Source organism: Telmatherina bonti (assembly GCF_933228915.1).
Source record: "Telmatherina bonti genome assembly, chromosome: 8".
Classification (NCBI taxonomy): domain Eukaryota; kingdom Metazoa; phylum Chordata; class Actinopteri; order Atheriniformes; family Telmatherinidae; genus Telmatherina; species Telmatherina bonti.
Window position 1 is genome coordinate 30,559,563 of NC_136626.1, and position 12,290 is coordinate 30,571,852.

At 39.9% G+C, this 12,290-nt stretch overlaps 1 protein-coding gene across 2 annotated transcripts; it reads right to left on the reverse strand.

The window, feature by feature from the left end:
* Positions 1 to 238: 238 nt before the first annotated feature.
* On the reverse strand, positions 239 to 9,667 carry exoc1 (exocyst complex component 1). Of its 2 annotated transcripts, XM_079245259.1 has the most exons (19): positions 9,617 to 9,667; positions 8,782 to 8,917; positions 8,573 to 8,703; positions 8,325 to 8,484; positions 6,911 to 7,098; positions 6,494 to 6,721; positions 6,189 to 6,321; positions 5,969 to 6,078; positions 5,511 to 5,579; positions 4,266 to 4,415; positions 3,673 to 3,781; positions 2,548 to 2,711; positions 2,342 to 2,455; positions 2,020 to 2,099; positions 1,669 to 1,897; positions 1,369 to 1,552; positions 1,067 to 1,266; positions 758 to 952; positions 239 to 657 (listed from the first exon to the last, which is right to left on the reverse strand). In XM_079245259.1, exons 2-19 carry the CDS (start codon positions 8,903 to 8,905, stop codon positions 505 to 507), a joined length of 2,721 nt encoding a protein of 906 aa, XP_079101385.1. In that variant the 5' UTR covers positions 8,906 to 8,917; positions 9,617 to 9,667; the 3' UTR covers positions 239 to 504. The 2 variants fall into 2 exon arrangements, with proteins under 2 accessions (XP_079101385.1, XP_079101386.1); XM_079245260.1 differs by lacking the exon at positions 5,511 to 5,579.
* Positions 9,668 to 12,290: the final 2,623 nt, after the last annotated feature.

Consider the following 12,290-nt stretch of genomic DNA (forward strand, 5'->3'; position numbering starts at 1 on the left):
CGCGGTAAAGAGCTTTGAAAAGAGCGCCGATGATCTCTGGTTTGGATTCGTCACCATGGAAAGTCAGCGGATCAGTGGAAGCCTGTTTTGGCAACCCGCACAGTCCGTTTAAAAGCCGAACGGGCGGAGTCGTCTGTTTGTTTGGCTTGAGCAGCACAACTGCACCATTATTTCAATAAAATGGCAACACATATATACTGAGGAGATGCAAATTTATTATGTACACATGGCAAACAGAAACAACAAAAATATGACAACTAGGTTTGTGGGACTCGGTTGTTGAATATTAATAAACAGGCACAAGGCAGTTCAGCAACAACTTTCCCACTTCTCAGTACACAATTCCCTTTCATTAAGTTACAGAACACAGAAATGAAATGTTTATACTTAAAAAAAACCCAAAAAAAACCAAAAACATTAAGGGTTAGTTAAAGACTTGCTAGTGCATGTTCAGCCAGTGTGAGGCAGTAGTGAATCATTAAGGGCCAGTTCATAGCAGTTTAACTAATGCGACTGAGCAATGCTGGAAAAGTACTCCAACATGTCCTGGATGGTGAACTCCATGGTGATTCCAGATCCAGGATAGCATCTGCCTATTAGATCTTCAAAGTGCTTGTACTGACGGATGAATTCGTCTTGCATGGAGTGCCACACCACCTGGTGGAGGTATAGAGAGCAACATTGAAGTGACTGCATGAGGAATCTGCCACCAGTGACAAACTGTTTTTAAATCACATGAAATTACAAATCTTTTCACCTGCAGCAAACTTTCTTCTTCACATAGATGTTTGTCCACCTTCTTGTAAAGGTTGTCCAGGCCCTTTTTCACCTCTTTGCCAGGATATTCCTTGATGACTTTGCGCAGCTCTTGTTTGTTGAAAGCCAGATGGTAGCTCACCTCCTCCTCACGCACACCCTGGGCCACACGTGCTTCAACGCCTTCAAAGAAATGCTGCGAAACAGAGTTTTCCCATGAGAACACCTCTGAACTTGTAGTATCTATACGTCTACATTCATGGGAATGAAAATACCTACATGTCGTCATAATTAAAAGACTTGTTCTTACATTGAGTTTTTCCAACGGCTGCCCCAACGAGTTGATTACATAAGACTGCAGGTGGTCTGTGTATTTGTGCTTAGCCTCTCGTCTCTCTGCATCCAGGCAGGAAATCTTTAAACGCGACAACGTAGAAAAGATGTGATGGAAATTCTCCATCATCACAACATCCCGTGGGGTCTTTTGGCTTTCGTTGGCTACTTTTTCCACTGAAAAGACAATTAAGATGCAGAACTTGAAGACTGCACAATCTGTAGCCTTCTTGTTTGTTTGGCTTTTTTTTGTTGTTGTTTACAGACAAGCAGTCTTACCATTCACAAAGACAGCTCTGATAAGCTTGACATAAGCTTTGTCTAGGTCCCCTCGGCGCTCTGCATTGCGAAAGATTGTCTCAGCAAGTTCGGCAAACTCCTCAAACCCGGTGACAAAAGGTAGGATACCAACTTTGCTTTTCTTAGATATCTTCACTTCTTCCATCTGCCTGATTTGACTTGACTGTATTAGAAAGAGAGATTTAAACTGTACTGCAATACATGCACTCACCAAACTTTAAATTATGGACATCAGCACACAAAGCAATGAAATTCTAAAGTAGAATTTCCTCGACTCACAATGCATTTGTCAAAGTTCCTCTTGACAGTGACCAGCACATTTCCCAGCGTAGTGCTGAGGAAAGACGCCGGGTCAACATTTTCAGCTGTCCACACATGGTGACTCATCTTCACCAGCATGTACAGAGAGTGGAAGCTGTCAATCTTGTCACCCAAAGCGATCAGGCTATTGAGCTCGGTCTCAATGCTTTGGAAGATTTTATTCATCATCAGCCGCACCATGTCTTTCCTTTAGTCACAAAACAAGTTAACGCAAACAAATATAAAACATATATTAGAAAAGCTGTGTCTGTTTGTGAGAATAGATCTTATTTACACCAGAAATGTTAATAACCATGTCAGAGTACTGACTCTGATGACAAGGAGTGTCTATGTTCCGCCTGGGGAGGCATTCTTGATGGCGTGCTCCCATCAGACTCCTCTGTTTCAGGCTGACAGACAAACAGACATTAATATTACAAATGTAGACAAACATCTGGTGACATGAACATGAATGATGCTATAAATTAAACCAGAGCAGCATCTGCCATTACTGTATTATCTTAGTCTTTCAGGGGAAATCAATTCTCCAGTGTCAGACAGAAGTACGTAATTGTAGCCGTAAATTGAAAGTGACATTCACTTCGAAGCCTTCTGATCTTTCAGACAACACTTCCAGTAGCTGCAGATGTACCTGCGCAAGAGGGGGCATAACAGCCTGGTGCTGCTGCAGCTTAAAGAATTTGCTGATGAAATCTTGTTCTGCAAGACACAGAGGCTCCAGCTCACTGAGGACTTGCTCAAATATCTGCAAAGACATAAAAAAACAGGAGAGGGGGTGGTTGGGTGACAGAGTGACACACTGACTTATTTCCTTTCCGAATGTAAACTCTGTGCCACCTTGTCAAACTTGGTCCTGTCCGCCACGTCCAGGTCGGAGGCAGACATATTGCCCATGTCCAGCAGCGAAGAAGACTGGGATCGCCGGCTGTTGGAGCCCTGCACTGTCAACTTGTTCAGACTCGACGTGGAGCCTGTGAGCTTCCCAGAGCTGCCGTGCAGGCCTACCATAGCACGGCAGACACAGTATGATGTTAACCCACGTGCTAAATGTTTAGAATTAAAACTGTAGACTAATGCAAGTAAATTATTGGATTATCAATAATCACATGGATGAAAAAGGTTAGCTTTTTTTTTTTTTTTTTGGCATTCATCACAGAATCATATAACCATAGTAAAACACTGGACAGCAATCCGGTTGCATGGCCCAATAATGCTTTGAAGGACTATGTATGAAAGTAGCAAAAAGGGGTTTCAGGAAAGATTTCTTTTAGTGGAGTCACAGTGATGAGAAGCACAGTGGATAACTTGACAGCTCCATCCAAATATCATACTCACTTTCCGTTTCCTGTTTGAGTGCACTCTCTTTCCGCGGAAGCGTGGCTGCAGCCAGTTAGAAAGGCAGGCATCAAAGACAGACACAGGTTAGGCTTAAAACATGCAGCGTGAGAGGGGTGACGCTAGGTGTTAGATGTCCAAAGTTACATATATGCTGATGTGCACTGCAGTGGCTTTGGCAGTAGCTCAGACAAACCTTTGGAAAACAAATTCTTCTTTTTTTTGTTTTCAGGCAGAAAATCTACTACAGAGAGCAGAAAGCAGAGCACTATAATTCTGCCAAAACCCAAGCTTAACCAAGGGCGCTGTTCAGGTAGTAAATAAATACTGATAACAGAGCATGTAAAAACCCCTGTGCAAAGGGAAAAGAAGACATTAATGAAAGATAAAACAAGAAGCAAGAGTTTAACAATATAAAGGCACGTATGTGACGCAGAAAAGGCTGTAAAAGAATGAGGCTTTGTTTTGTATTTCTCTACATGAATAATATTCATTTTTGTTTGAAGCAAAAAAAAGGGAAAGAGGTAAGGAATAATGTTGCTGAGAAGTCCCAAGCATACGCCGTCAAACTGACCGCAGAGCAGAAGCTCCAGTCATGTTGAACAGCCTGGAAACACGAGCTCTTACCAAACTTGCCCTTCGCTTCTTTGGATGTGCCCGCCATTTTTATCTTGGCAACCTCAAAGAAGTCTTTGATTTCTCGCTCATAAAGTCTGCTCATGTAATCCACATATGTCTGCAAAAGAGAGAAGAAATTTGTGAAGCTGTCATAATGACAAACTTAACATGAAGTGAGGACCGCTATCTAGATAGTTTAATATTTACAATTCTTTGCTTATTGATCAAATGGCAAAAAAAAAAAAAAAAGAATGGCCACATGAGACAAAAACTAAGCTGTTCCTTTGTTTGGAGGACTAAAAATTCAACTCCAGTAAGACCAGTTGTGAAGCATGGCAGTGGTAGCATCATGCTCACTGGTTGTTTTGCTACCAGAAGGATTAGTAGACTGTATAAATTGTCTGAAATAATAAAAATAATTTGGGATATTTAGAGCATAAATCATCATCTGCCAGCAACTGATTTTGTTGAAGCATTAAACCACTGTAACAAAAACATCAATGGACACATGTGAATGATACAAATCTTCAAATCTAAGTCTTATTAAGAAACCAAATATACATGTATTGATAATATATCAAACTGTCTTTAAGTGAACGTACCCTGGATAAGCCCTCGTACTTCTCCTTGTGAGTGTTCTTTAGCCACTCCATAAGCTTGGCATAGCGCAGCAGGTCTCTGTGGAGGGGGCTGTGTTTGGGCAGGGTCAGCTCAGCTGTGTGCTGTGACAAGGTGGAGCTTTGATCATGGCCCTGTGGAAAAGAGTGATAACCAATAATAAGCGAAACATTCAGTATGGGAGCACCGTGTGGGGTCTTACACACCAAGCAGACAACCGGCTGTGTGGCATGTCTGCAGAATCGGCGAGCATCTATTTCTTTTCCTTTTTTTTTTCTGTGTGGAAAACACTCTGTTGGACCCAATTCAGATCAGTCAGCAAGTGAGAGCCCTCTGATAGGCTGAACTGTGTAGCGCTTCAACATAACGCCAACTTATTTTCTATGCATAAAGCAAAATGTTTAACTAAAGCATTCATGCAGAAATGGATCTGTGTGATGCATTAGTTTAAGTTATAAACCCACTAAAATACGTTTAACTGACCCAGGACTATGCTGGACACTAAAAACATAACTAGTGATGATGTTACATATAGTTCTTGTTTATGTTGTTTAACTAGTGTCTATTGCTTCATTCTGCACTGCAAACTTCTGTCCTCCTGTAGAGGCGTGGATTTGTTTGTTTGGTTTGCAGATGCAGACTTTTTGGTTTGTTTAAGTGAATTATTTTTCCTCACATGATGGCAATGCAAGTATCTACAGCAGAAAGTCCTGCTATTATCACTTACAAGTAAAATAAAATCCAGTTCCATCCTGGTATACGCACACGCACATCATATCATTAGCATTTTTTATATTCCAAATCCTTAAAAATCTCATTTAATACCACTGAAATGTACTTCTCTTACTGCTGGACTTATGTTCTGCTCACTTCCCCTCAATGTTAGCATGTTCAGTGTCTACAGCTTTTATTAGAGACATGCATACGGAGCAGACAAGCACAGCATTTCATGATGAAAGACTGTTGCAGCAAAGCCATGTGAGCATCCAAACATGAAAAGCCCCCCAGCCGAGACAGTTGGTGAAAGAGGAGAAGGATGGACAGGAACTCCACAGCTCCGATATCAAATGAGAGATGTTAAGTCGTTAGAAACATACCTTCTCATGCAATGAAAATGCACTCTAGAGGAAAAAGCTCGGGGTTTCATGGCATGTACGTTGGAGTGAATTGTGAGACGTTAATCACTAGCAAAGAAGGGACGAGTGGGGGTTTTCTGTGAGGGTACTCACTGGAAGTGACAGACAGGAGGACCTATAGAATTGAGGGATGGTCATTTTGAAGTGACTGAAGTGGTTGAACTGACAGAGACAGAAAGCAGAGTGGGATGATATAAAGTGAGCAACACAGAGAGTCAGGAATAGCTGGGAAACAGCTGGAGAACTGTTTCCCAGCTGGAAACGACAGTAGTAAGCCCAGGAAGAGTGCTCCAGCAAAACAGGAAGTTCAGGGGGACAGAAAAAGAGTCTGGAAAAGAACAGGAGATACTATGGTCTACGCACGAAGGGCAGGTGTGGGACAACAAGAGTTCGACTCCATCACTGATGTCCATAAATTTGTTTTTAGTTCTGATGCATAAGTTTCATATTGGCTTCAGAATCTCAGTTACTTCATAGTTTCATAGAAAATCATGAAATGCTCTGCAAATAAAATTCAGATAAGCATCTTCTAACAACAGTGAATTTGTTACCTGGTGAACAAACACATTATTTAGGTGATTAGTGAGGCGGCGAGCAAAGGTATCTCTCAGCTCAGCAAACAGGTGCTGTTGCTGCTTCACAGACTGAAGCTGCTCGTGGCCTACAGAAAAACAAAAGGACAATTCTGCCATGTGATTGACTGCTTCAAGGACAACAGGTAAATTCCACCAAGAAGCGATTATCCAGTATTTCTTTAAAGTGGAAACTAACCTGGTCGCAGTGCCACGTTCATGCACTGCAGAAGAGCCTCAGAAGCGTTAATGCAGGCCTCGATACCTTTAGGGGAGGTCAGGTCTCCATCTTGCAAGGCCCTAATGTGTCCCTTTGACAGGTCCATGTAGTTCTGTTGGTTTTTTTTAAAACATATCAGCAACTTTCATCATATTTATCCTGAAAAAATCATCTTAACTTCAAATAGCTAAAATATCAGATCAGCTTAGAGGTGTCACTGACAGCACTTGCTCAACAACTAAACACACACGTGGTGTAGGTTAAAGTGTGTGAAAATGCCTCACCACTAAGAACTGGATCTCATCCAGCAGTTTGCCGTTGTTAGTGTTGCTGATCTGGATGAGGCGGTTGCTCTGGGAGATCTGGTCCATTTGTTCCTTAACGCTCTGGAGCATCTCCTCATAGCTGCTCAGTTTGCCCTCAATGGTGTCCACCTCTGCCAGCGCCTCATCCAGCAGCTGCATCAGGATATTTACCTGCTTCTCTGACGCCATGATGGACTGAATGTTGGCCTTGAGTGAGAAGTGGTAAAGAGGGGTTATCAGCCACAGAGACCGTTTTCAGATCACTAAACAGAAAAATTACAAATGAAATAAATTTTTCCACTATCATATGCTATCTATCACTGTCATATAAAATTCCACTTTCTCACAGGTTTCTTGCTTAGCATAATGTAGTTTTCTATATATTGCTTTACTCACCCCATCCAAAACCTGCAACTCTTTAAAAAGCTTCTCAGCAAAAGCTTCAGCGTTTGAGATGGCGTACTCGCACATCTCCATCATGCCCTCAATATCCTGCTCCTCACGAGTGCTGAGCTCCTGGTAGTCGTCCAAAGCGTCCTCATCGCCGCCTGCGACACTTTGGCTCTCACCACTTGGAACAGACTCTGAGCCCGCAAAGAGATGAGAATGTAAATGGAAGCCGTAAGTACAAACATAGGCCTACACACACACATATACATACACACACATATATGTATATGTGTATATGTGTATATATATATATATATATATATATATATGTATATGTATATACATACATACATACATATGTACATACATGTGTGTGTCTGTGTTAAAAAACAACAACAGATATGGCCACATTCATTGTTTATAATGGATTTCCAAAAGATATCAACGTTTTAACTACAGTAAAACTGCACTTAAATGCTATCAGTGACAAAAAAATTATCAGAAAAATTAGTACAAATGAAAAACATCGCAGGTGGTTGCTAAGAAAAAGCATGTCAAAATTCTGTTTTTACATTCATCAGTGAAAAAAAATACAGTTCTTGCTATTTACACTGAATGATGAAATGATTGTAAATCAATAATCTGTATGACTGAAAAATATGTATTAAAGCAGGCTCAGGATGTATTAAAATTACATGAATTCAGGTGGACAATTACAAAAGCTGAAAGTGGAGTAAAGAGACAATGTGTGTTACGGAATAAACGTAATAATGCCCTCTATGTTTGATGACATTCAAATGGCAGGAGCCATGGAGAGGTGAGCGTCTCTGATGAGAGTGGTGGCTTGAGTTCATGAAAATATAATGGGAAAGGAGTGAGGAGGGGGGAAGTTTAGTCCTACCAACCTTCCGCTTTAGGAAGTTCTGGCCAGAGAAAGTTTCAGAGAGAAAAGTGAGAATAAAGCAGAATTTAACACAGAAAACCACAAAACAAGGCAAAAAAAAAACCAAAAAAAAAACCGGAACATTTTCTTAAAGGTGTGTCTATAAATAAAATCAACCAAAATCTAGAAGCAATATCCGCATCTGGGAGAAATGACAATCAAATGAAAGACAAAATTTGTAAATTAATATACGAGCAACAGGTGTGGGGCGTTCTAGCGTTAATACTACTGCACAGAGCAAAGTTACTCGGTTCTGTCCTGCAAGAGCCACAGCCCTGCTGGTTGTTGCATTTATTCAATTTAATCAGATGTGCTGAAGCAGGGAAACACTGAAAACCTACAGGGCTGCACCCCTTGTAACACCTTATTAAGTAGCCCTGACATACAGAGAAGCAGTCACACCTTTATTGAAATAAAATAGAATATGTAAAGATGCGTGCAGGCACAGCTATGACTGAGAATGAACAGCTTACGTACCTTCAAGCAACTGAGAACTGACATTCACAAACTCCACCTTCTTCCTGAGATAACGCTGGTTCAGCTTCCAAATGCAGGAAATAAAGGAGTTTTTCTCAGCCGTGCTGCTAGCCAACCAGCGGTACACCTTCTCAAAGTGAAGATCAAACTCAGGGTTTTCCTAAACCATAACCATAAAGCAGAGTGTGTTTTAGCCCCAACTCCAGGATGAAAGTAACCCAGAGAACAAGACAATGCAGACATCGAACCTTGCTTGCATCTTTGGCATCGACTTGTGTCAGGTCTCTGAGCTCCCAGGTCTGCTGTCTCTTGTAGAAATCTCCTTTGTCAGACTTTTTGACCTTAACTACTTTAACCTGGACAGGTCTTTCTGTGGTAACTAGGAGAAAAGACAGCACTTTACTTCTCATCACTACTCATTTATCAGCTTTTTCTGCTTTACAGAAAACACTCATACCTGTAGCACACAAGAAGCAGTTCTTCTTTTTCTTTCCTGCCTTGCAGACATTAACAATACCGAGAAGCCGCTCATCATTTGGCGTGAAGATGTCTCTCTGGAGAGCGTGCTTGATGGCTGTCATTGTAAATACTGTCTAATAGAACATAAAAGGTACTGATCACTGTGACCATGAGGGACACGCATCCATTATACGTGCAAGAAGACAAACTATTTAGTTTTATTGACGTGTCATTGATGTTATTAGCCCTGACATGCAAAACATAACAATGGATTGAACATGACAACAAAACTGTAAACACAACATCAGCCAACATCTAACAAAGATTAACATTAAAAACAAGATTTATCTCTATGTTGTCTGTTTCGTTTATGGATTTTTATTCACTTTAATGTCGTTTGAGGTGTTATTTTTAGGACTTAAGGACATTATCTGATTAAGTTACATACTGTGTGATGTTTTATCATTTCTTTTTATCCATTGATGAGCACATTACAATATGCAAGCGGTTATTTATATTAACAGTATGAAACAGTGTCTTTAACATAGCGGGCTGATTCAGGACATTTAGAAATATAACTCAGAAATAAGAATAAAAGAGATCTTTAAAATATAACTACACAAGTTTCATACTTGGTTAGCTTGTTGGGTGCTAACAACTCTGCTAGCACGACTATGCTAACAGCGATTAGCATCAACTACGCTACTTACACCCGCTAAACCTAAACTGTGGCTATATATACACAAAATAAATAGCCGGGCGGGTTCCCGTTTTATCCATGTAAATGCTCTATCTGCATTTACAACGCGTTTAACATCACAATTAGCTGTTACCTTGTTTTTGTTTTTTTATCAGTCCGACAGCCCTTCAAAGCAGCACCGCCCTCTCACTTCCTGGTTCCCGTTCAGAGCTGTCATGTGACTTCATCAACATCCAAGGACATCCAAACACACAATACCACACAGTCTATGCACAGTACTCTGAGACAAAAGAAAGAGAGGACCAAGGACTGCACAAAAGCACACCACTAATGTCTTTATCTGATAAATTTCTCAAATGATTATAATATTTAAAAACAGATAAATAAGTGTTTACACCTAGCGAGCTTTTTGCTTTCTACAATTCTGCAACAGCACAATTTTGGGTAATAAAATGCATTGGTGTCCATGAATTTATACATTCATTTTCCTAACCGCTTAACCTAATTCAGGGTCGCAGGAGCTGGAACCTATCCCAGCTGTCATTGGGTGAAAGGCAGGGTACACCCTGGATGGCTCACCAGTACATCGCAGGGCCACGCAGAGAAAAACCAACCACTCATGTGGAGGGATTCCTACTCATTCCTACTTTAGAGTAACCAGTTAACCTAACATGGTTGTCTTTGGATGGTGGGAGGAAGCCAGAGTACCTGGGGAGAATATGCAAACTCCACACAGAAAGACCACTGGCCAAACCTTGCCCCAGCCAAGTATCAAACCAGCCACCTTCTTGCTGTGAGGCCCCAGTGCTAACCACCATGCCACCGTGCAGCCATGTGTTCATGAATTCATTAAGATTATTTCATTCAAATTAAGTATGTGTACCCAGAGAAAAAAAAGGACTGAATACAGATAATTCAAATCAGTTTCAATTCAGTTCACGACAGTGTTATCTCAGATGGCCCAAACAGCCACAGCTGAAGTTTTACCCCATGACCTTGTATAACGACAGGAGACGGGCTTCGGTTACAAGTGGTTCTCCATTCATAAGTGGTTGAAGTACTCACATCTTACAAACTCTTATCAAACTCTACTATGTTATGTACTACATAGTAGTACTATGTTTATTTCCATGTCAATTAACATTTTTTTGCTACTTTCTATGTTTACTGCTTGTTCATGCAGAACCATTAGTAAGTTAGTGTTTGCCCTCTGCATTTTTTAAATAAGTGCTACTTGTTAATAAATACACATTTTAATGGAGAGAAGAGTCAATGTGCTGATGTCCATCAAAGTTGTTTAACCAGGTCAAGGTTGTTAGTTGCTAAATACATTAAGAGAAATAAGTCTTGCCTAATGCTCAGACATGCTCAAAATGTCCCACCCAATATACTTGCTGGAAAATAGTCTGTTTTGGAGACACAGTATTTTAATTACTTTTGCGATTTCAGAAGCCTTATTCTAAATCCAACTTTTAAGATCTTTTGAAGTTGAATTTCAGTTTTTGGCTTTGTATAATTAGATCCCCTAAATGAATGAAAGAATTTGCACCAGATGAATGCATTTTAATTTATAATGTCCCAGTTTTTCTCCTGGGGGAGCATGCCCCCTGACCCCCCTAGCTAAATCTGGTTACCAATGCTGTAATACTGGATCAAGCCCTGTCTACATAATGGCAGACAATTTAATTTGGACTTCTTTTTTTTTTTTTTTTTTTTTTTTTTTTTAATAAACACTTCTGATTGGTAGACTCCTCTTTGTCATGAGCTCAAACTGACCAGATTTAGGTTTTTGCTCACATACAACTTTTGTAGTTATGCATCACATACTTAATAACTCTTGGCCACCCACACTTTTTCCCTGGCCACTCTTTGGCTACCCCTAAAAAAAAGTTTCTGTGGGCATCCCTGATCTCAGAGCAACTTACAGACACATTAATTCAAGCTATTTAATAATAAATAGCCTGGTTAAGGAAAACCAACAGTTTACATTAAGATGATACTTTTCATGTTTTGTGCTTAGACACGTTCACAAAAGGAGGACAGAAACTAACTAGTTAAAACAGACTGCAGAAAACTTTGTGGAAACATTTGGAAGGCATTTATAAGAAGCATCATAAATTGTAGTTTGTCCTAGTAAAATTTTTATTTGCGATATCCAGAATGTGTATTCTAGATAGGACAAATGTTATTTTGGACATCCGGAGGTAAAAACCCAATAGGGAATGTGACATCATTTGTCCTAGTAAGAATGTTATTTTAGATATCTGAAATGTTCATTTTGACTAGGAATAATTGAATTAAAGATATAAATACATATCTAGCCAAGCTAATATATCTTAAAAGTGGCCATTGATAATGTTTAAGAACATATAGAGAATTGTCTTAACTCTTGAATGTCGTTAATCACAATTCTCGATGGGAATATTGTAATTCTGAACAGCAAAAAAAAACAGGTAAGACAAGCAAGAAAATGCTTGGAAAAAATGCTTTCATCCTAACTAAAATAGAAATGTGGACAGTCAATTACTCTTTTTTTTATGTTAAAATGGTGCCTTACCATTCTGTCTCAAGATGACCAAAATATGCTTGCAGGTATCTGCAACTGCATTATCCTAGATATTATTAAAATTTTAGATATCTAAAATTTAATTATAACAAGCCATATTACCTATAGTTGACATCTGTAATGGCATCTTGACTAGTAAAAGCATATTATAGAGGTTAGAAATTATTTTGTAGATATGTAGAATGTTTTTTTCCCTCCCTCCCTGAGCCGTCACCTTATCATGGTGCAGGGATTTGTGTGT

Coding starts and splice junctions, on each gene's coding strand:
- exoc1 (XM_079245259.1), bottom strand. CDS start 8,905: ATGACAGCCATCAAGCACGCTCTCCAGAGAGACATCTTCACGCCAAAT. Junction 8,485..8,572: donor ATGCCAAAGATGCAAGCAAG/GTTCGATGTCTG, acceptor GTTATGGTTTAG/GAAAACCCTGAGTTTGATCT. Junction 6,079..6,188: donor GAACGTGGCACTGCGACCAG/GTTAGTTTCCAC, acceptor GTTTTTCTGTAG/GCCACGAGCAGCTTCAGTCT.